Source organism: Lactuca sativa, chromosome 7 (assembly GCF_002870075.4).
Source record: "Lactuca sativa cultivar Salinas chromosome 7, Lsat_Salinas_v11, whole genome shotgun sequence".
Classification (NCBI taxonomy): Eukaryota; Viridiplantae; Streptophyta; class Magnoliopsida; order Asterales; family Asteraceae; genus Lactuca; species Lactuca sativa.
In genome coordinates this window covers 137,127,512-137,151,020 of record NC_056629.2, presented here as the reverse complement: position 1 = coordinate 137,151,020, position 23,509 = coordinate 137,127,512, and the positions used below count along the sequence as shown (strand labels likewise).

General features: G+C 34.5%; 3 protein-coding genes across 3 annotated transcripts; 1 reads left to right on the top strand and 2 right to left on the bottom strand.

Moving 5' to 3' along the window:
• The first annotated feature begins 330 nt into the window (after window positions 1–330).
• Window positions 331–2,668, top strand: LOC111903655 (zinc finger CCCH domain-containing protein 49). Its single transcript, XM_023899407.3, has 5 exons — window positions 331–519; window positions 772–881; window positions 960–1,229; window positions 1,311–1,534; window positions 1,632–2,668. Exons 2-5 carry the CDS (start codon window positions 777–779, stop codon window positions 2,488–2,490), a joined length of 1,458 nt encoding a protein of 485 aa, XP_023755175.1. The 5' UTR covers window positions 331–519; window positions 772–776; the 3' UTR covers window positions 2,491–2,668.
• Window positions 2,669–9,903: 7,235 nt separating this feature from the next.
• On the bottom strand, window positions 9,904–10,690 carry LOC111903656 (protein DMP3). Its single transcript, XM_023899408.3, has one exon. The coding sequence runs from the start codon at window positions 10,646–10,648 to the stop codon at window positions 10,028–10,030; it is 621 nt and encodes a 206-aa protein (XP_023755176.1). The 5' UTR covers window positions 10,649–10,690; the 3' UTR covers window positions 9,904–10,027.
• Window positions 10,691–16,622: 5,932 nt separating this feature from the next.
• On the bottom strand, window positions 16,623–19,596 carry LOC111903658 (uncharacterized). Its single transcript, XM_023899409.3, has 7 exons — window positions 19,439–19,596; window positions 18,285–18,927; window positions 18,088–18,165; window positions 17,694–18,004; window positions 17,477–17,612; window positions 17,039–17,398; window positions 16,623–16,935 (listed from the first exon to the last, which is right to left on the bottom strand). Exons 2-7 carry the CDS (start codon window positions 18,906–18,908, stop codon window positions 16,726–16,728), a joined length of 1,719 nt encoding a protein of 572 aa, XP_023755177.1. The 5' UTR covers window positions 18,909–18,927; window positions 19,439–19,596; the 3' UTR covers window positions 16,623–16,725.
• Between the last annotated feature and the right edge of the window lie 3,913 nt (window positions 19,597–23,509).

The window sequence follows — 23,509 nt, the reverse complement described above, 5'->3', positions numbered from 1 at the left end:
TTAATTCACAAATAAAAAATATATAATAAATATTAAAAATCAATTTCATATATTTATTTGAATCAATGATTATAATTTCACATAACTAATAAAAGTATCTCTTAAATTAATAATTTATTTAAAATAACTTATTCATAATTTTGAGTTTTTATTATAAAAGTTTGATTAATTTTATAATCGTGGTTCCACGGATTATAAACTAGTAATAATAATAATAACAAAGTAATAATAATAATAACTGATAAAAGTTTTGGATCTTTTATGATAGTTTTGACAAATATCCGAAATTCAAAGAGGCGGTCGGATCTATATACGGGGCTCCACTTTTACGCGTTAGCAAATGGCGAAGGGAAACTCGTATTTCCCCTTTTCTCAATCTGTGAACCTCTTCTTCTGCAAGCCCTACCACAGATAAATCGGAATACACTCCGACGAAGAACCCTAACTTTGCTCCATAACCTCGCCGTCATCTGATTGCATCTCGTGATTCCATTCGAAACTGCTACTAGACAGAGCCAGGTAATCGATTTATTTTTCGTTTCTTCACATACCTTTTTCTGGTTTTGAATGATTTGGTGGTTCCCATGTAAAAATTAGGATCGTATCCCGCAAATTTTTCGATTTCTAGTGGCGTTTTGTCTTTCATTCAAACTTTAAGCTGTTCAAATAATTTAGGGTTAGGTTTTAGCTCATTCTGTGGTTTCTATCTCTCCGTCTCTTAAAATCCCCATTTTCATCAAGTATTCAACAGAATCATTTCGCGTTTTGCAGAATTCATGGCACATAGGATACTAAGAGATGTTGAAGCTGATGGTTGGGAACGCTCTGATTTTCCAATCATATGTGAATCATGTCTAGGTGACAATCCATACATTCGAATGGTAATCTCTTTACACCAATATATGCATTCATTCAATTTCAATACAAGATAGATTAATTATCATTCTGAATTTCTACAGACAAAAGCAGATTACGACAAGGAGTGTAAGATCTGCACAAGGCCATTCACAGTCTTCAGGTGGAGACCTGGTCGTGATGCTCGATACAAGAAAACCGAGATCTGCCAAACTTGCAGCAAATTGAAAAACGTTTGTCAAGTCTGTCTTCTAGATCTCGAATATGGTTTACCAGTTCAAGTTCGTGATACTGCACTCAGTATCACCTCCCATGATTCCATTCCCAAAAGTGATGTCAACAGGGAATACTTCGCAGAAGAACATGATCGCAAGGTATGTCAATTCACAATTCATAATAAATTCTAACCTTCATAGAATTCTGTAAACATCTTGTCTCCAATTTTGTTTTTCCAGGCAAGAGCTGGTTTAGATTATGAATCATCATACGGAAAAGCTCGCCCAAATGATACGATCTTGAAGCTTCAAAGAACAACACCTTATTACAAGAGAAATCGAGCACATGTTTGTAGTTTCTTCATCAGAGGTGAGTGTACACGAGGTGCTGAATGTCCTTATCGCCATGAAATGCCAGAAACCGGTGAACTTTCACAGCAAAACATCAAAGATCGTTACTACGGGTATGTAATTACTAATCAATTAATCCTCAACTATCTTCCATTCTTCTTCTTCTTCTTCCATTTCTTCAAATTTCTTTTAATTTTTAAAAAATTTCAGAGTGAATGATCCGGTGGCTCTGAAACTTCTGAACAAAGCCGGTGAAATGCCATCTTTAGAACCACCGGATGACGAGAGTATTAGAACTTTATACGTTGGAGGACTCGATGAGAGAGTTTCAGAGCAGGATCTTAGAGACCAATTTTACACCCATGGTGAAATTGAGTCGGTGAAGATGGTGGTTCAACGAGCTTGTGCTTTTGTGACGTACACCACCAGAGAAGGGGCGGAGAAAGCGGCGGAGGAGCTCTCGAATAAACTGGTTGTTAATGGGCTCAGGCTGAAATTAATGTGGGGTCGACCTCAAGTGCAGAGAGTAGAAGGTGAAATGGCGTCAGATGAAGGCAGACAGGTGGCGCACGGTGGTTTGTTACCCAGGGCGGTTGTTTCACATCAGAATAACCAGGTAAGTCCTTTGACTAGTCAAGACCAACCTCCTCTTCCACCGCCTCATATGCAATATTTTAATATTCCACCACCGGGGCACCATGAGAGGACGTTTTATCCGTCCATGGATCCTCAGAGGATGGGAGCTGTTATTCGTTCACAAGAAGCTGGTTCAGGTTCTGGTTCTGGTTCTGGTTCAAGTTCAGGTGAGAATAGAAGTGGTGGTCCACAGTATGCCGCCTACCCACCACCGCCACCGCCGCCTCAAGGTGGTGGTCAGTTTTATCAGCAGTATTATCCACCACCACCGTATGGATATATGCCACAACCGCCTCCACCTCACCAACAATACCCTCCACCAGCTTACAATTCTACAATGGGTCCACCGCCTACAGGCGAGCAAAGTTATCAGCAGAAGCCACCACAACCACCGTCAGAAGCCACCCCTGCAGCAGGGTCATCACAACAATGACGGGGAAGACTCTTTTTGTTGCAAGAGATGTCGTAGTTTTTGTTTTTGTTTTTGTTGGTGAAAGAATTGATGTGATAGCAGAGAAAAAAAAGTATGCCGAATTTGCTTTCGCAAATATGTAACTTTTGTTTTATGTTTACTTTGCTTTAAAGTATTGGATTCGATCTAGTTTTATTTCCGGTGAACTGAGTTTTTCACATATTTTTCAGATTTTGTGTTTCTCTCATTGCTCTTTTTCTTATCTTTTCTCTTTTCTGAAACAAACCCAAAAGCCACAAATAGAGTTTAGATATGCAAACACAAATCTGAAAATTGAATTGAAACCCTTGAGTATTTGAAATAATTTCGGAACTTCAAAATCCTTTTGAACTTCAGATATGAAAAATGGTGTTCTCGAGCATTACTTAAAACAATTTTAGAACTCGAAAAGCCATTGAACTCGCAATTTTAGGAACTTCTAGTTAGTGTTGCAAGGTTTATGATTTTAATGGGTTTACGATTTCAAAAACACAAGATATCAGTGGGTATACGGTTTCAAGATCATGTTCTAGGGTTTCCTAGAACCGAGTTCTTGAAGTTCAAAGATCTTATGTTCCAGATCTTGTGTTCATTAAATTACAAGAAAACGAGTTCGAAGATTTGTTGTTCATCAGATCGTCGGAAAAGGGAATAAAGAGAAAGAAGAGACGATGGCTACTACATGAAGAAGCTCTGGCTGTCAAAAGACCAAACCGAAAATGTCATCGAGGGTAAGGGACACCGGAAAGGTCGCCGGAGATGGAACTCAAACCCCTTAAACATGTTTTACCTGCTATTGCAGCTAATAGTGATATTTTTTTAAACAAAACTACAAGTTTAAGGGCTAACATTGTACCAAAAAAAGTTAAATGCTCAAATTTGTACATAATATATAATTACTTACCCTTTCAAGTCATATCCCTTTAATTTTTTCAAAAAAAAAAAATTGTTTTCAACCTACCTATCTAACTTAAACTCTTATAAAATTTGTTATTAAAACCATTTATGCCGGAATTGAACTTGCAACCTCAAGCAAACAATGCAATGTGTTCCACTTCGGCCGCAACCATTTTTTTTTTCGGTTTTTCATATTGAGCTTTCCTATATACACATCATACAAAAATTGTACTTTTTCTTTGAAGTTGTATTTCATACATATTTTTACATACATATAATAATAAAATAATAAATATGTATTTATACTTCAAAATACATAATACGTTTTACCATCAATGTAACATCCTAATTTTCAAGACCAAAATTTTTATTTTAAGATAACAATTTAGAAAAACAATTATAGAAAACATCATCGAGTCACATCATGTCATAAAACCATAAACACATGTCTCAAAACCATATCATAAAAATAGTAACAATATCAGGGTATAATCCCAAGAATCTCATAATGCGGAAATCATGTGTGTGTGATGCGCTGCTACCGTGCCGGCTCCTTCCCCTTCGAAGAAGAGGTACCTGAAAACAAACTAAAAACTGTAAGCACAAAGCTTAGTGAGGTCCCCTATCATACCACATACATAAACATATAATGTCTATCCATCGGTATCTTTTAACCGGTATCTGACATGCATAACCGAAAGTTGGGGTTCCCTTCGGTATCTCTCAAGCGGTAACCGAGAGCTGGTCTCCCCTTCGGTATCTCTCAATCGGTACCTGGGAACTGACCTCCCATTCGGTATCTTTCAACTGGTAACCGGGGACTATTTCACCCCTACCACTACCACATAATAAATATCATGAACATATAACTAGGCATGCATGGGTACTGTCTACCCTTCGGTATCTTTCAACTGGTAATCGGGGACTATTCCACCCCTACTACTACTAACACATATAGCATCCTAGCAAAATACTAGATAATTATCACAAAGACAATCATCTAACTACAACTCCTACTTAGTGGGTCGACATTGTGGCCTTCGACCCACTTCTACTGGAAGGTAACTCACCTCAATGTCATGTAGTAACTGAATTGTCCTCGGCGCTGGGATCAACTCCCCTCAAACTCTTACACATAACAACCTCCCTTAATTATCATTCCATACTCGTAACCATTTCAAGGGTCAACTCAGGTCAAAATCAAAGTCAAGGTCAACACCTTGGTCCAAGTCAACTTTGGTCAAAGTCAACACCTGGTTAACTCAACTCGCCGAGTTGGTCCACCAACTTGTCGAGTTCCATAATCCACAAAATGCTAGAACTTTGATCCTACTCGTCGAGTCTTTCAAGAGCTCTTCGAGTTCTCTTTCATACAGAATTGGGACCTTTTGCTCATGAGTCACCCAGTTCATCCTTGAACTCGTTGAGTTCTTCTTCATATCAGTCGGGACATTGCCTTGAACTCGTCGAGTTCTTTGAACTTTAAGTCCACATTCCCGACCATCTTGTTGAGTCCTCTTCTAGACTCAACCAGATTGCTCATAAACAGAAAAGGTTGAGGATCCATGACTCGACTTGCCGAGTCCTATGAACGACCCGTCGAGTCCCCCAAAGTCCAAGTCTATCCAGTCGATTTCAGTCGGGCTTAATGCATCCAGAACATAGATCTGACCTCCTAGGATCGATATAGCACGTAAAGTTACAAACTTTACGTGCATGCGTGAGTTAACTTGTAACGCCCGTAGATCCGGGCTAGTCAATTTAGAGACAATAAGTGTCGAAAGCGACTTTTCGACAAAAGATTATTTAGAATAAATAATTTGAACCAAGTTGTAGTATATGTCACACGGTTTCCGTACATATAAAGAACGCCGAAATCCGAGTTATAACGAAGAAGTTATGACCCGTCGAAGTTTCGCGACAGAATCGGCACGGCACTGAGAAGCGTAAATAGTGAATTTACGATAGAGCGAATTTTAGCCTTAGCGATCTAAACGAAAGTCGTAGAATACGTTAAACTGAGAACGTCCATAAAAAGAACGCCCAAATCTGACTTCGTATGAGGAAGTTATGATTTTTCGAAGTCTCGACTCAGCAGTATACAGCCCGAAATTCGAATATCAGATCGAGCGGTTTTTTAGCCAACATGACCTAAACGAGAATCGAAGATCTCGTTAAGAGTAGCGTAACGAGAAAAAGACAGACGAAAACGGATGTCGGATGAAGAGGTTTTTAGAATTTAACGGACCAATCCTGTCCCGGCCTGTTAATAATATAACTTTTAGAATAGAGTCAAAATTAGCCGACGGAGTCTAAACAAAAGTGGTAGAGTACGTTCCCGCCTTCGCGTGGATATAAAGAACGTCGAAAACGGAGCTCGTATGGGAAAGTTACGAATTTTTAAAGTTGAAGCATGAAATTGCGAAGTCTGGAATGAAATCGATGACGTGGCGCGTTCTGAACCGTCCATCGCTAATCAGTGCTCGTTCCTGATGCAGCCATGTCGCCTCGCTTCGCTACGCCCAGCGTCCGAGGTCAAGTACGTGCAGCGTACCTTCGACCTTATTCTTCCGATGAATGCGAGACAGCTGGATCCAGATGGCGCCCTATCTGAGGAACGCCCAGCGTGGCCAAGGACTACGCCCAGCGTAATCCGAGGCCTTGCTGGGTATAAAAGGGGGGGCGAGGGTCTCCAACTTTTTCACACCAATTTCTTTCTCTCTCTAAGGGTTTTAACCCTCCCCTAAGCCTAGATGATCCCCTAGCACCCCAAGGAAGCCCCGAGGCTCCCGGAGTCCCGAGAAAAAGGGTCTTTCGGTTTCGGAAACGCTGCTCCAAGCAAATCCCAGTTTTCATTAAAATCCGCTGTAAGTGAGCTACGCTTACACAATTTTTAATATAGCTTTCAAATAATTATAGTAATGTTATTAGGTCCTTAAAATAATTATTTGGGCTATTATTATGAGTTATATTGAGTGTTATTTAACGTTTATATAATAATAATAATAGCTAGACTATTAATTAGTCGCGGTTAGCGTTAGACTAAACCCTAGTGGTATTGATACTAGGTTTTATCGAAGGAAAATTGTTTTGAAAGTATCGAAGCGTTGTCCGAGTGCTGAGTCACCACCTTTCAAGTGAGTGCATAGTCCCTTTCATCTTACACATAGATATGAAGTATTTTAATATAAATTACGTGCTATGTGTGCATATTGTCTGAATACTTGCTGTCTATGCTGGGTGAAAGATTTTTATACATGTTTTAAATGATTTAAACTATATATGTATTTTATATCTACAAAATGTGTTGGGTAAAACAAGGGTAGATGAAATAGTTGTTGTGTGATAACACGATGAAAGACATCAATGTTGATAGTGATCCAGTCATCTAGTTGAGTATAGATGACGACCCTGGACGATACTAGACAGTCCAGTGGAATGCTAGCAGGCTCGTAACCTGTAGGTTTTTTGAACTAGGTGCTCATTAGGTATTTTTGAACTAAGTGTGTTCACTAGGTATTTTGAACTGAGTGTGTTCACTAGGTATCTTTGAACTGAGTGTGTTCACTAGGTATCTTTGAACTGAGTGTGTTCACTAGGTATTTTGAACTAAGTGTGTTCACTAATTACTTTTGAACTAAGTGTTTACCAGATGTTTTGGACTACGTGTTCACCAGTTATAATCTATAAGCCTTGGTAACGATGGACTTCGTGAGGATTCCTTAGGATGATCCTTAGGAATAAATAAACGAGGAATAACTGATTCTCAGGGTAGATCCTTAAGACTAAAGAAGATAATGGGGATGGGTAATTAGGTTGATTATTTGATTGTTTAAACATAATAATTATATTATTGTGGGTTGAAAACCCTATGTACTCACTAGGTTTTCCAACATGACCCACTCAGTTTATTTATGTCACAGGTGTTGATATAAAGTCACATTACACTGAGAGATTAAAGAGATGTAGATCACTAGTGTAAATAAATGTAAGTTCCGTTTATGCTTATGTTTCTGTATTGACGATGACATCCCAAACGTTTTAAAATGAATAAAATACGTTTATTCGAAAATGTTTTGATAACGTATTTATCGTTTTTTTAGGAACAAATTCCGCAACATTTTTATAAAAAGAAGTACTCTGATTTTTTTACAAAGCATAAACAAAATCGGTCTTTTCTAGCCGCGAAAAATGGGGATGTCACATAACTAGTCAATAAAGTCCTAAAAAGTGTTCCATAAGATGCATGAGACTCTCATGGCCATAAAGTTGGCACCTTTATGCCATGGAGTCCCTCTAAGATTCTAGATCCGAAGTCCTAACACCAAAACAAGCTTGCATCCATGAATGGTTCCATAATGAGCTCCAAATGGCCATAAACTACCCCATGGAGAGATCTAATGAATGAATGAACAAGGTACATACTTTATACCTCAAATGAGTTGGGAATGTGACAAAATCTCTGGATCTACTTGTTTCCTCTTGATCTCCCAAGCTTCCTCTTTCTTCTCAAGCTTCAAAAACACACAGAATTGCATAAAAAGCTCAAAAACACTCACAAACTTATTAGGGTTTCGAGAATAGGGTCTGAGGGTGGTGGAGGCTGGAGTGGAGGCCATATAAGTTGTTTAAATATGGTGTAAACCCTAAGATTTAGGGTTTCATTCAGACAGATCTACTCGTCGAGTCGGGGCTACCTACTCGTCAAGTAGACTCTTCCACACGCGTCCAAGACTCGCCCCTACTCGACGAGTCCCAATATAAAAATGCAAAAACTTATATTAAAAATATGTACCGGGAACCGGGCGTTACAATCAAATAACAAATATTTATTTATAAGGATACAACCAAAAATGTGATCTAAATAGTAAATTACCATTTAAGAATCTTCAAACAAATGACATTTCCGTTTAAGAACAAAGTATATTACCATAACATAATCTACAAGCAAAATACATTACCATTTAAACTACAATAAATAGAATGTATTACCATTTCAACCATAATAAACAAGCGGTGCAATTTATGAAGTACATTACATCAACCAATGACAAACAACAATTACCATTAAGCACAATCATGATCAATTTAACAAACCATCACAATACACATTTACAATACACATTTTGCGATCAAATCAGTTATTAAAATAAACACAACCAATAACAAACACACTAAAAACAGTTTGACAAACACAATCAAAATTAGTTTCAAAAAGACTTATGCCCCACATTATAATACGCATGAGCCTTTTTTGTGTCCCAATCCTCGACAAGACAATATCAATGACCTTCTTGACTTCATTCTCACTACCATTTTCTTCGGAGATAAACTGTTGACAATGTCTTTTCTTCACTAGGAGGAAGCCTCTTCAAACCTTGGAACAATTTGATCATTGTTTCTTGATTTGCATCAATACAAAGACTTTCCGCGATAAGTTATGATGTTCTTTGTTTAAATTTTTTAATCTCATCACGAGAATACAATGCAATATGTGTGTTGTGTTCTTAGGAGTCATATTTCGATTGTTCCTTATGAATGCCCACCTTAAAGAATTAAAATAAATTATAATCAATAACTAAATATTAATTATTAGATAATTCAATTTCAACAATATATGATAATTCGATTTCAAAAGTAGATAAACATATCTCAATAAATCCTAATTATATACTGTCAACATAAATTAAGGAATATTAACAATTGTTATAACATCTAATTTTTATTAGGATTGATTTGTCTATGAAACAAACAAAATACATCAACAATATATTGATTTCATGAATGGAACTACATACTAATATTATATTAAGAAGTTACTCGAAATGTTGTCGTAAACTTATAATCTAATCTTAATAAAAGAATCCAATAATCTACGTGGTACTCCCCAAATTGTTTTTTCTTAAATGCGAATTTACTCTAATACCCTTTATTCATTTTAATTTTTGGTTATTCTGCCCTTCAATTTATATAGCATTTATTTCGATTCCATTTTATTTAGCAATTGATAAGTTACTTATTTTTATTTTTAAACTTCGGTTTATAAATGATTTAATTTGGTAAGCTTTAAAATCACACTACTAACAAACCATATAATTAATTCATAAAGATGAAAGGTCAATCTTGTAACATTAATTCAAACAATTTAATTCAAACAATGGTGGACCAAAATTGACAAAAAAGAGGGCAGTTTACTATTAAAATCTTTGGTAACTTTAATATATATATATATATATATATATATATATATATATATATATATATATATATATATATATATATATATATATATATATATAAAATTTATATATATTTTTTAAAATGTCTATATTGGATATTCAACTAAAAATATATATAAATTTTATATAATTAATATAATAGTCTAAAAAAAGTGATATTTTATTAGCTTAATAAAATTTTATAAATTTTTTATCCGTGCGTTGTAACCTAGGAATGTAATATGAGTATCCGTGGTTCCATATTATTAAAGATAATAAGTAACGAAAGATCATTTTTCTTTTTCCTATTATTTAAAATGTAAATCAAACTAATTTCAATAATAAAATAAAACAAAAAATAATTTCAGATTAAATGGGTGGGTTTCAATTTTCAAGTATTTACATCAATCTGTAATATTATCTCGCGTAACTGGATACCCGATCCCATGTCTTCTCGTCGGAAAAACAACAAACAAAGCACTGCAAATGAGACCGATGCCGATCGGAACAATGTCCAAAACTTCCTGACCTTCACGTCCCGGCGACGGATAAAAACAACTCACAACATTCCGATCCCTCAACGCCACCGCTCCAAACACCAACACCGACAGCAAAGCGTGCACCCAATCGATCAATCTCAGCCGGTATTTCCTCAAATCGATTACATTTTTTGGATCGTAATAATCGAATACCCACATCCCTTTCAAAGTTGCGAATCCATAGATGAGTTGGCCGTCATCGGATTTGATACTGTCGGTAAAGCAGGCGAGGAAGGACGAGGTCGCCAAGAGGACGAGGAGAGCGGCGGTTAAGGGGCGGGTGGCGGCGTCGCAAGAGCCGTTGTTGGTGAAGATGGGGGTTAAAAGTTGGAAGGCTAAGAGGGTGCCTGTTGGGAGGAGTTTGGCTAGGTTTGCTGTGCTTGTTAGTGTTTGGGAGATGGCGGTGGATGATGATGGTGGTGGTGGTGGTGGTGGCTGTGGTTGTGGTTCCGGTGTGGTGGTTGATTGTCTAGCCCTTGAAGACATGGTTCAGTTACAGGATTGTTATGTAGAGAAACGAATTTATAGAATTTGAAAAAGATTATGTATTGTATTGGCGTGTGGGATTTGTATCTACCTAATTTATAGTATTTAATTTGTTCTTCAAAATTATTTATTTTAATTACATTAGATAGATAAATAATTAAAATTTAGGATTTTTATTTTTAACCACATAAACTGGTATTGAATCATTATATAATGACAAAATTTGTTTATTTATGTTTTACCTATGCTAACATGACATGTAATGTGATATCCAAATATCCAAATGCGTTATACTTTTGAATGCCGTAAATAAACAAATAATGCACTAAAAGCAAAGTTTTGTGTAACTGTCTTTCTGTATTGCTTTAAAGAAAAGGTTATGGAGATGGTGTTTTGATTGAGAATGAAACGTGTACATTGCCATGGAGGTTACTTGAATGGCTTAAACTTCAATGGAAGTGATTTCTTTAATATTTGGAAAGTTTAGGTTTTATTTTTATGTATTTAATTCCTTAATTAGTTAAGAAGGATGCATCTGAAAAATACGCGCATCAAGAAAAATTGGTTTGAGATTTGACTCTATTCAATTATCGGAAAATCCTACTTTGTACGGGACATGTTTTAGGGAAGATTACAGTAAAAGTGGACAATAAGATAACTCAAGTAGGGATGTGAAAAAGTCTCGTGGGACCCCGATTTCGTGGGAGCCTTGTCCCGTATGAAGGTATTTGTTGAAAAAAATCGGGGATGGGGGCAGGGGCGGGGGCAATGTTAACCCCCGTTTTAGTTTCGAGGGCAGGGGCGAGGGTTGGCAGTTCCGTCCCGAAACTCTCATGGGGTCCGTTAATAAATTATATATATTGACATATATTAATTATATAAATATAATAAATTATAAAATAATTTTTACGTATAAAAATTCAACAAAAACATGTTTTTAAGTTGTTTGTAATACGTAAAATTATGCAACAAATAACTATTTGTTATTCAAAAAATAGTTTCTTTTAATCCAAACAAGAACTTCTTTTATCCCAAATAAGATAGCCCAAAATTAATCGGGGACGGAGGCGGGAGTAAGAAGGGGAATTCGGGGGCGGGGACAGGGGATGTAATCCCGTCCCGTTTGCCCCCGTTGACTTTTTCATTAAGAAATATTTTTCTTTTGAACTAATCGCTAACATGGACATGAATGGAAATACTACAATAATAAACGATTATTTTTCAAATTTTATAACAAAATGGTGACTGATTTTGTAATAAATAGTTCAAGATTGCAAAATGGGATTATATATACTAAAATCCAAATATTTTCAACAAGAAAGTTTTAAACTTTATTTTTTTTAATAGTCAAGTTCAAACTATCGATAGTTATTGACACACTTACTCTTTTTGCCGGTTAGCCGATAATTAAGATTTTATTGTAAAAATAAAATAAAGTTTAAGACTTTCTTGTTAAATCGTGAATTATGATTTTATTGTAAAAAAAGTTTATGATTTTCTTTTCAAATCGTTGAAAATATTAGGACTTTAGTTTAAATATCATTTTTTTGTTAGAAATTTAATGATATGATAGTCTTTAAGCATAAAAGTTATTGGAATCTGTTCTCGTCAGCTAGATCCTATTGAAATCCTTAACATTTGCTTCTTGTTATATAGTTTTTTTTAATCTCAACAAACAGACATTGAAAAAAATGGAGATAATCAAGAAAGAAAAAAGAATCAGGGTTGTGTTGGTATTTTACAGTCTTAAAAATGGAGAACTAAGAACAAGAAAAGACGAAACTGTCTTTTTTACCCCTTCTCCACATTCACACCCTTTTGACCAGGTGTGTGTTGTTTGTGTTTGTACAACTTGTCCCCTTTTTCAGTTCAAGATTTGACGGCGAACCAAGAAGAAATTTTACAAGTCTTCCCACTCTCTCTTCTTTTGCATCTGTTTCCCCTGATTATGATTGTAGCAGGGTAAAAATGATGATTGTAAGAAAAAAAATGATGTTGTGATGAAAATCACAATTAAAAGTTTTTTGGGCTACAAATTGGGTTTTACTGAGGCTCATAAAACTATTTATTTCTAGGAAAACCAAGACTATACACTAAAGTCTCAATATTTTCAAGGATTTGACAAGAAGTCCTTAAATTTTATTTTTTTGACAGTAAAATCTTAATTACCGGCTAACCGGCAAAAAAGGGTAAGCGTGTCAAAAACCGTCGGTAGTTCTGACTTTACTATCAAAAAAATAAAGTTTAAGACTTTATTGTCAAATCATTGAAAATATTATTACTTTAGTATATATATTCTTTGGAAAATCATATAATATGCAATATTATTCATATATTTTAGATTTTTTTGTGAAATAATATTCGAAAAGTATTTTTTAGTACTGCTTTTGTGAATGAACAAAAAAAGTAGCGTGTGTGGAAGCACGATTATATTTTTCCAATGTAAACAATATAGATTCATTAATATTAGTTAAAGATATGGTTTCTCAATGGATGGGTTCTAGTCTTTTTAAAGACTTTTTTGAGTTTTTGTGAAAGTGTCAAAGTGTATATAATTTCCCAAAAATAATAGCCAACCTCCTGATTCGATAGATTCTTAATATTTTTGGTTAGTATATGCTTTAGTCATAGTTTTTTTTAATAGAAAAGTCCTGATTATTTTATATTTTTCCCAAATTAACCAAATAGTTTTTTTTCAACAAAAAATGATAAATTATCATATAAAATTAGATAGTCGGTACTTTTCTATTCAAAAAATAAATGTTGAGATTAGCTCTAAACTGGTCAAAAATATTAAAACTTTATCAGAGATTTTCCATTTATTTATTCAGGAAATTACCATTATTAATTTTCAAATAACATCATTTTAGTAAAAAAAATTAGGTGTTTTTAGGAAAAAAACCAAAAAATTTGCAAATACTAATTATAGAAATTAGAAAACCATTTTCGTGAAAAAGATAGTTTTTATATTTAAGTATCAAATCTAATATGCTCATAATTTCATCTATGTTCTATAGAGGACTTGGACATCCACTTCAAAATAAATAAATAAACTATTAAATCTTGTTGATTCATGAAATAGATAGTTCATTGATAGCAAATAGTTAAACGACAATCATTTTTTAAAATAAGCTTTTTCAATGTCGATCGTTTTTGTGATTGTCATCCTTAATAAATATTTGGTCTCAAGAAAACCCATCTAAACCCAAAACTACTTAATTTCAATTGAACACTTGTTTAAATAGCCAAATTGTTAGCTAACAGATCAACTAAGACAGTGGACTCAATTATTAGTCCGAAGCAATCAACATTTGTGAAAGGGAGATAGATTTTGGATGACTCTCTTATGGTGAGTGAAATTGTTAGTTGGTATAAGAGAAGGAAGAAGAGTTAATGATTTTCGAGGTTGATTTTGAAAAAGCTTATGATTCTTTAAGTTGGGAGTATCTAGACCGAATAATGTTTTTCTTAGGCTTTCCGGATAAATGGAGAAATTGGATAACGGCTTGTATGGTTTCTTGAAGGTCTTCGGTAGTTCTAAGTGAGTCGCCAAATGATGAGTTTACTTTGGAGAGAGGGCTTAGACAAGGAGACTCTTTTTCCCCTTTTCTATTTATTATTGTTACGGAGTCTCTTCATGTGATGATGGGAGATGTAGTGGATAATGGTTTGTTTCGCCCTTCTAGAGTGGGAGATGAAGGTCTAATCATATCTCATCTCTTTTATGCGGATGATGCTTTTTTTATGGGAGAATGGGATAATGAGAATGTGATGGGATTGATTCGGTTAATTAAATGTTTTTATATATGATGTCGGGGCTATAATTGAATTTAATGAAGTCAAACTTATTGGGGGTGGGAGTTGATGATCACGCCTGCCAAGTCATCTCGACGATAGCAGGTTATAGGGCATCCATGTTTCCATTCACTTATTTTGGTATTCCTATTAGTGATAACATGAATTGGATTCTTGGATGGAGAACATCATTAATAGATTTATGAATAGACTGTCCAAGTGGAAGCTTAAGATGCTTTCGGTGGGAGGTAGACTTACTTTGTTAAAGTCGGTCTTGGGATGTTTAGGCGTATATTATGTCTTTATTTAAAATGTTGATTTAGATTTGTAAGATGCTTGAACGGTTGAGAGCTAGATTTTTTTGGGGGAGTTGGATCGAACGAAAGCAAGATGAGTTGGGTGAAGTGGGATTTAATTCTTAGTTCCAAGGAAAAAGGAGGGTTGGGTGTCGGCAGTTTAGTGTCCCTTAACAAAGCTTTATTGTATAAGTGGAAGTGGGGATACAGTAATAACATGATTTCTGTTTGGAGCAAGGTGATTTAGGCTTGCCATGGGATTCAATTTGGGATGCAAGGGGCTGATATGGTAAAGGGTGGTGGAGTTTGGAATAATATCCTCATTTTGATCACTAAGATACATATTAAGGGTGAGGTGGAGGAGTCAGTTATGTGTAGAAATCTTGGACATGGGTTTGATATTCGGTCTTTGTGGGATAAATGGGGAGGCACAACAACTTTCAAGGATAAGTATGATAGACTTTATGCTTTAGCATTGAAAAAAGCAGGGTTGTTAGAGATTTTTGCGATGATTTTGATTGGAATTTTCAATTGAGAAGAGTAATTGGAGGGGGAGTGGAAACATAACAATTAAAAGGGATGATGGCGGATTTGGCCGTTTGAAAATGATACATGGTGGGAGGTGGAAAATTCTGGTATTTTTACGGTTGGTTCTTGTTTGTGATATGTCGTCAGGACTTAACGTCGTCATCAGTTGTCTTGTCTGGGTTAAGCCTGAGAATCACAACAAAGAAAGAATAGACGTCGGTTGTCGTCCGAGAGGGTATCCCGGAACGAAGCTCCGACGGTCTAGTCATTATCCAAATGAGAGAATTAGGGTTTGGCTCAAGATAGAGAAAGAGTCGATCCCTTCTCTTGGAGGAGAAGAGTTTTTTTTATACATGTCGTCGTGGGGACAGACACCCGACAATACCCTTTTGTCATTTCTGAGCCGACAGGATGTGGGGGTGTTCTATTGGCGAATCATGCTCCACTAGCGGTTGCTTGTTATTAGTGTAGAACTACCAGGTGATAGCGTGCTGAGCGCTACACTTGTCACTCTGGGAGGCGTCTGGTACTATTTTGTCTTGCTGTAGACTAGAGCTTTTCGTCCCAGGCGTGACCTTGGTGCTAGAGCGTCGAGACATAAGTACGAGGTTGTGGTGGCGAAGGCCCGGGCCTAGCACTTGTCAAACAGAACCATTGACTAGGTCGTCCTTAGATAACGATCTCGTTATCTTTGACGTATTCCTAGTGGGATACGTTAACAGTTCTCTTAGAAGATATTTGGATAATAACATACTCCCTTTGGCTTTTAAATGTAATCTTTTTGTTTATGTTAAAATTAATGTGCATGTTTAAAGAATTGCACTGGATAGACTACCCACAAGGTTAAACTTGGAGAGGAATTGATATTTCGTCCACTAGATGTCCATGTCTGGTGTGTGATGATCCTTTGGAATCTGCTTCTTGTTTTTTTAGACGTGAACTTGCAGTTCAGGTGTGAAATGGTATTGCGATTTGGATGGATTTGATAATTCCGGAGTGGAATTCGTTGGAAGACATATATGCTTAGGCAGAGGGACTGCATTTGAATGTTACTAAGAAAGATGCGGTGATATCTATTGCAATGATTGTGTTGTGGGTCTTATAGAATTTTAGAAACTATGGTTATCAAAAAGACACTCTTCTCAATATGATTAGATTACATGCTTATAATTTGTATTGTTTTAGAAACCATAAGACGTCTTGAGATTTGAACAGATTGGAACGTTTGGCTCCAATACCCGATGAACTTGTAATTGTTGTTTTGGTTTGTTGGTAGCTGTTCAAAAATAAATTGAACACTTGTTGAAAACTTTTTTCACAATCTTTCATCTTACACAATACACACAACAGAGAAATACTCTACTAAAACATTTTCACAACCTTTCATTTTTCTTAACACAATTAACCTACAGTTAACTGGTATATAAGTTGTTAACAAATACTATAGTTTTAGCAACTCTACTTCATAAATGTTGCAATTGCATCAGCAATTGAAGACGTATGATTTTGAGGCGATTTATGATGGCGAAGCAATGAATGGGCTTTGGCCCATAAAGACTTCGAATTTTCAGGAAACAAAGAATTGCATAATTCCAAAACCATTGGGTTTTCATATCGTTGCTGCAGGGTTTCATACAATTTCGCCTTCTCACTCGCATTTCCCAAATCCTATACTCACAACATAACAAGTTAACAATCATTATTTAATTTTTTTTTCATATTCTTAAAAAAAAAAAAAAAAAAAAAAAAAAAAAAAAAACAATTCAATTACCTTAGGCTTCTGATTTTCAACTGGTGACGTGTCATCCTCATGATGCATCAATTTCTCTTCAGTATTATCATCATCATCCTTAACCGCATCACCTCCTTCCGCCATTTGTACATCTTCAAATTTCTCTGTTTGTTCAGTGATGGCATTTTCGTAATTTTTCTGTGATGTCATCATCATCATCATCATCTCTTTCTCTTTCTCTTTTTCTTTTTCTTCTTCTTGTTTACTACTCTGCATAGTGTTTTCCATTTTCACTTCCTCTCCTTTATCTTCCATGTCACCATCTGCATCTTGATTTTGTGAATTGTCTGTACTTGATGACGTGTCATCTCCATTAAAACTTCCCACCATTGATGCTCCCTAAAAACAATCACCACATGCAAAAAATTACTTATTTTTCTTTCTTTTTGGAAATGTAAGGGTAAAATGGTCATTTACCTCAACTTTGACTTGGACCAATCCATCATCTGTTTCCATCTGATCATTTCCAGGGTTCATAATCTGCTCACGCTCCAGCCTACGCCTCATCATGATACATATTGCACAAAGACAATCATCTTTATGGCGTTTCACTCTGAAAAAAACATAAAAAGTTAAAAAACAAAATGATATATAGAAAAAAATTTAAAAAACAATATGGAAAAGACAAAAATACCCTTGACGTTTTCTTGACTTATGTTTTGAATGACTACTTTTACTTGACTTTCCATGACTTGATATGTTTCCATCTTTCATGTCATGTTCATTATACAATCCTGCAGCACTCCAATACTTTGAAAAATTCTTTTTTACACGTTTCATAAGCTCTAAAATGTAATCTCCTTTATTATTATATTTGTAGCAATTTTCCCAAATATATTGTACATCCATGTATACGTCTTCTGAATTCATGTATTTAAGACCTTTTTCAAGGTTGCTGCATATTGTGCCAAAATCCATTGGTGTTTTGATCACATCAAAATAATCCTGAACCAAAAAAAAAAAAAAAGAGAGTTTTGGAAATAGTAATTTATAATTATATAAAAATGTTGTTAAGAAGTTAAGATTACAGGTATTCCAAGAGCAACAGGGTTCACTGGAGCATTAAAAGGCTCTGCTGCATCCATTTTCATAATCTTTTTAATCACCTACAAAGTAACAAAATATGCAAATCAAGAATCAAGAATCAAGATTCCATTTTTTTTCATGGGAAGTGGGAGAAATGAAAAGAAAAGAAAAGAAAATAGAAATTAAAACTTAGAAGTACCTCAAGGGAAGCATTTAGCTCTTGCTTATTGTACACAGAATCTCTAGAAAGTAACAAGGGTTCTTTCTGATGTGTTTTATCTGTTTGAGAAACTCCAGAAGTATTACAATGACTCAAACTTGAGGTAAAACCCTTTGATGATTTTATTTTTATGCTTCCAGTTTTTTTGGCTTGATTCACTGAAGCACCTACTACATTGTTTTCGGGTGCTGAGTTGGCACTGTCTTCTACTTTGTCATTAACTATTTGTTTCTCAAGACCAATATGTTGGCTACTTTTATCTGTATCACTGTGTGTATGTGCATCTGAGGAAGTGATTTGAGGTTCTAATGCTTTTGAAGATTTGATCTTGACTTTGACCCGATTGTATACTAATCTCCCTACTGGTTTATCAGGTACTCCAGTTGAACTGACAGCTGGCGGTTTTTCTGGTTGATCAGTTCCTGTTGATGATGGGGTTTCAATATCCATTCTTGAGCTTGTCTCGTCTTTCTCAGTATCTTGATTATCATCTGGACCAGATTCATCTTCACCACTTAGATTATCAATGTTGGAATCATCCTCTGTTATTCCCACCTTAGGGGTACTTTTGGAATTTCCCTTCTTTCCACGCTTGCGCTTCATGGTTTTATGACTTCTAAAACTAGTGTAGGCAAAGGAAGGTGATAATAACATTAGATAAGCAAGTTGGTTTGTTCAATTTAACAGACTAATTCGTTTACTTGTTGTGAAGTATGCTTTTCCCCAAATCAATTTTCATACAACTTAACGCATAGTGATAAAATCAAGTATTTTTCTAAACAATATAAACCATAAAACTAGATATTTGGGCCTATGCAACTACGAATCCTAGCAAACATGATAGTGCAAACCTGCGTAGATATGATTCCTAGCAAACATAACAAATTAACATTAAATCCATCACATATAATATACGATCAAAAAACCATCAGCTACACGTGCTTTCTTCAAATTTCCATGAACTAAACGATATCACGAACAGAAGAGGATATTTCACAGATCATACAACAATTCACAACACCATACGTGATTTCCACGACGAAACAAACGAATAAAACAAAAACTCAGAAACCCTAAAACGTTCGGAAAGAAATTAAGTTAAAATCGGGTAAGCGTTTAGGAAAAAGCGTTACCTGAAGACGATGGAGTGTCAGTGATACTGAGTTGTTAATGAAAAACGACGGATTCCGATTTTCTAACTAATCTTTCAAATTTTTGAACGAGAATAGACGTAGCCACGACTCGCGTAGATGAACGAAAGGGGCTTTTCGCTTCAGCACGAAGAAGGATGGATGGATGGATGGCGTATTTGTTTGATGGGCCATTATCAAAGGACAGGCCGGACTTAATACTTGTATATGGGCCAAAGTGTTTATAGCCCACTGTTTTGGCCCAAGAAGTGATTAAATGAAAACTCAAAGCCTTAAAAGATAAAATGGATATGGTAACATTTTAAAATTTGAAACTTAATACAATTTTAAATAATTTAGTAATAATTAAAAATATTAACTTCATTCATGAAGTTTGTCGATTGTTGATATCAAATAAAATATTAATATTTATGTATTAGAACTGTTGAGATACGAATTGTGTCAAGTGACTTATCTTGGAAAAGGGTGAAGCAATTATTATTATTATTATTATTATTATTATTATTATTATTATTATTATTATTATTATTATTATTTTGTCAAAATGAGTGTTAGAAAAAGTGTTCATCCCTTTATAATTTTTTTTTATGTATTTTTGATTTCATCTAGATATTTGATATTTAAGATATGTCATCAGACCCTTTTAGTATTAAATTTCAAAGATAGTTTGAATGTTTTTTTATTTAAATAAATGGTGTAGAGATGCACCATGTATATTAAATATGTTTTTTTTTTTTGTTTTTTTTTTTTTTTGTTTTTTTTTTTTTTTTTTGACTTTTTAAGTGCGTTAAGTTCAGTTATTACAAGGAAGGACATTAGAAAAAGATGAAATCACACATCTTGGTTAAAATAAATATGACAACCGTATTGTTCAGGGGCCTGTTTTGCCAAAGCAGAAAGTACCATTTTTGTTATGAAAATCAGGTTTTTGGGAGATTCTATCAGCATACCAAACTTCAGGGACCAAAGTGTAAATTCTGTTTTCTTGTTTACAACCAAATTTTGATCGAGATTTCTCCCGATTTTTTTTCCAAAACCTTAACCCTAAGGCTGGTGGGTGTGGGCAACTTGTTATCACATCCTAACGCATGTTAAAATGGTGTTATAACACAAATTGAAAGAAATGACCAACATGTTATAACATGAAATGGGGGTGGTGTTTCCATGTTATAACATGATATTAAGAGGATAGAGAGAGAGAGATAGAGAGATAAATATGTGCAACCAATGAGAGGAAAGAAAGACTCTCGTTACAATATGTTATCACGATAGCATCTCTTAACATAACACCAAATAACATGAGAGGGGGGCGGTGTTCCTCATGTTATGACACCGTTATTTGATGTCACATAGGCATAACGTCTCTCCCCCGTTGCCCACTCCGTGCACTCTAAGTTTCCTATAACATTTCTAAACCTATACCCTATATACACGATCGATTAGAAGGCATTTTTGCCCACCCAAAATCCCACAAGAAAGGAGACAAGCCAAGAAAAAGAAGAATATATCGAGAAGTGATTTTCAATGAGATTTTAGCCGAAGTCACGACTTTGCACAAATAAGTAACCACCCTAATCTGTATAAGAAAACACCCTAATACCAAAAAAATGAGATTTACTTGTTTTCTGGACTTCCAAGTTGTTTTGAACTTGTAGCATGTATTCCAAACCTTATTTCCTGTTATTAGAACATGTAGTAACTTTTTGCAACTCCTTGAGTCGTATGCATGGCCCTGACTCGAGAAAACATGTAGTTGTCCGAACTCGTCCTAATATTTACAACTTGGAAGATAGTAACCTTCATTGATCATACAAGCGCCATAGTGGAAAATCAGGGTGGAATTGAGGAAAACCTACGGAGGCAAGATTTTTAGGAAATTGTGTCTAGTTTCTAGGGCCTAGGGAATTAAATCAATCAGAGTTATGGTGTGTGAGGTATGAACTTAGTGTTGGCTTAGGGAATCCTAGAATCTTATTAATATTGTGTCACTAGTACAAAAATGACTTATAACCATGTTTTTTTGGAAACAGGGTTGTCACGGTTTTTGTTAATTTCATCACTAAAGGTCATTAATCAAATTGCAGTAATGTTTTAGTCACATATTAGCTAAAAACTATTATCATTGCAAACTATTTTTACACACTTTGTCACTTTTTTATATAAAAATTATGACAAATACTAGCCAATAGTCATGGTAAATCATTGTGACTGTAAATATTTTATTATGACATTTAAAAAAAAACATGTGACTATAAGTGTTTTATGATAACACTTTAATTTCATATATATGTCTAAAATTAATGATTTTGAATAAATAAAATAACATGTGACTGTAAGTATTTTATTATGACATTTAAAAAAATAAAACATGTAACTAAGAGTGCGTTTGGTTTACATAATGTTTTTGGAAGGAATGGAATCTATCAAATGAATTGGATTTTGAAGGAATTAGAATCTGAATGTACTAGAAGCTGCAATGCGTTTGGTTGACATGAAATGAAATATATTTCTGTTTGATTTGCTGATTTCATAAAGGAATTGGAAAATAAATTTTGTAATAAGACAGAAATACCCTTAATGATTTTTGTAACTAATTATATTTTTCTTAATAAACATGATAAAGCTTTATTTAATTACAACACTTTTTATTGAACTCTTCTACAAATTTTGAATTAAAAAAATAACTACCATGGATTTTAAATAATTTAAGGACTTTTGTCTCATCTTTTTCAAGAAAACAAACATAAGGCGTAAAAAGATGGGAAACAAAAAAAATTATCATAGGCAAAAAAAGAAAAAAAAACAAAAATAAAGGCAAAGTCACCTTAAATGGTAATTATGGAAGAATTGAATCTACTTTCATGATGCACAGTGGAAGAATTATAATTCTTTCAAATGAGGAATTAAATGGTAATTATGAAAATCTAATTTCATTCCTTTGGTAACCCAAACACAATCTCCCATGGATTTTAATTTCCAATTCCTTCTAATTCTTTAGGAATTATGTGAAACAAACACATCCTAGTATTTTATATTCATGTTTTAATTTTTATATGTATCTAAAAGTATAAAATTGTAATAATAAAAGATAAATAAAACACATCATAATAAATGTTTTATGATGAAAATTAAATATTGAAAATTGTAAAAAGGATATAAAGGGAATTTAAGTTTTCATATTCTAAAAAATTTCAATTTTCCCTCTTCAGTCTTCACTAAAATTTCAACATTTTTCCCTCCTTACCAAAAACCAAATATTTTTTTCTTTCCCTCTTCCTCTAAAAAATAGACATAATCCATCTTTCTCTTTTTTTGTACACGTCACCCAAACTTGGATGTGTGGGGCCCCTCTTTCCCTCATAAAGTCACTACAATCATTGCTCGTGGGGTTCATCGTCTGTTATATATAAACCTGGTAAACACACTACAAACTTTTCCATATCCACGAAAAAAAAAATATTGAAAATAATTTTTTTGTTCATGGTATCATATTTTCAGGATTTATCCAATTCTATTATTACAAAAGCAATCCAAGGTATGTTTTCTTGAGTCCAATTGCAAGAACTTGTTCTTGATTTTTTTCTCACTTGTTTTTGTTGATATGACTTAAACATAATTTAAATAGCTAAGAATACGAGTAAGAGGTTCCTTACAAGATCAAGTGGTGTATAATGTGGGGGGTATTTCAGGTCCTTATCATCCTTTTATAAAATTTAAATGGGAATTATTTGGTTTCTCTAAAGGCCGTCTTCGAATGGATAGGTGGGATGAATTGAATCAATTTTTTGTCAAGAAAAGGTTATCTTTTTTTTAATATATATAAAAATACTTGTGTTTCGATAATTCTATACATTCATATCCTTTATTGGTGTAGGAAATGAGTTGAGTGGTAACTGTATTGGTGCCATGGTCTCTATTGAGTAGTACATGAATGATTTAATTGAACTCAGGGGTATAATTATGTAGCGCCTAGTTTCAGATATGAATTACTCTTTCAAATTATTGTATACCAGTGGCCACGTCGTGGCTGATGGACTGCCATAACGTGGCATC

What these genes read in the sequence shown, in the direction of transcription:
- LOC111903656 (XM_023899408.3), bottom strand. Translation starts at nt 10,648, where the DNA reads ATGTCTTCAAGGGCTAGACAATCAACCACCACACCGGAACCACAACCA.
- LOC111903655 (XM_023899407.3), top strand. Translation starts at nt 777, where the DNA reads ATGGCACATAGGATACTAAGAGATGTTGAAGCTGATGGTTGGGAACGC. An exon ending in CAGAAGAACATGATCGCAAG is followed by an intron (nt 1,230 to 1,310) that starts GTATGTCAATTC and finishes TTGTTTTTCCAG; the next exon opens with GCAAGAGCTGGTTTAGATTA. An exon ending in ATCAAAGATCGTTACTACGG is followed by an intron (nt 1,535 to 1,631) that starts GTATGTAATTAC and finishes AAAAAATTTCAG; the next exon opens with AGTGAATGATCCGGTGGCTC.
- LOC111903658 (XM_023899409.3), bottom strand. Translation starts at nt 18,908, where the DNA reads ATGAAGCGCAAGCGTGGAAAGAAGGGAAATTCCAAAAGTACCCCTAAG. An exon ending in AAGTCAAGAAAACGTCAAGG is followed by an intron (nt 17,613 to 17,693) that starts GTATTTTTGTCT and finishes TGTTTTTTTCAG; the next exon opens with AGTGAAACGCCATAAAGATG. An exon ending in TTGAAAATCAGAAGCCTAAG is followed by an intron (nt 16,936 to 17,038) that starts GTAATTGAATTG and finishes TTGTGAGTATAG; the next exon opens with GATTTGGGAAATGCGAGTGA.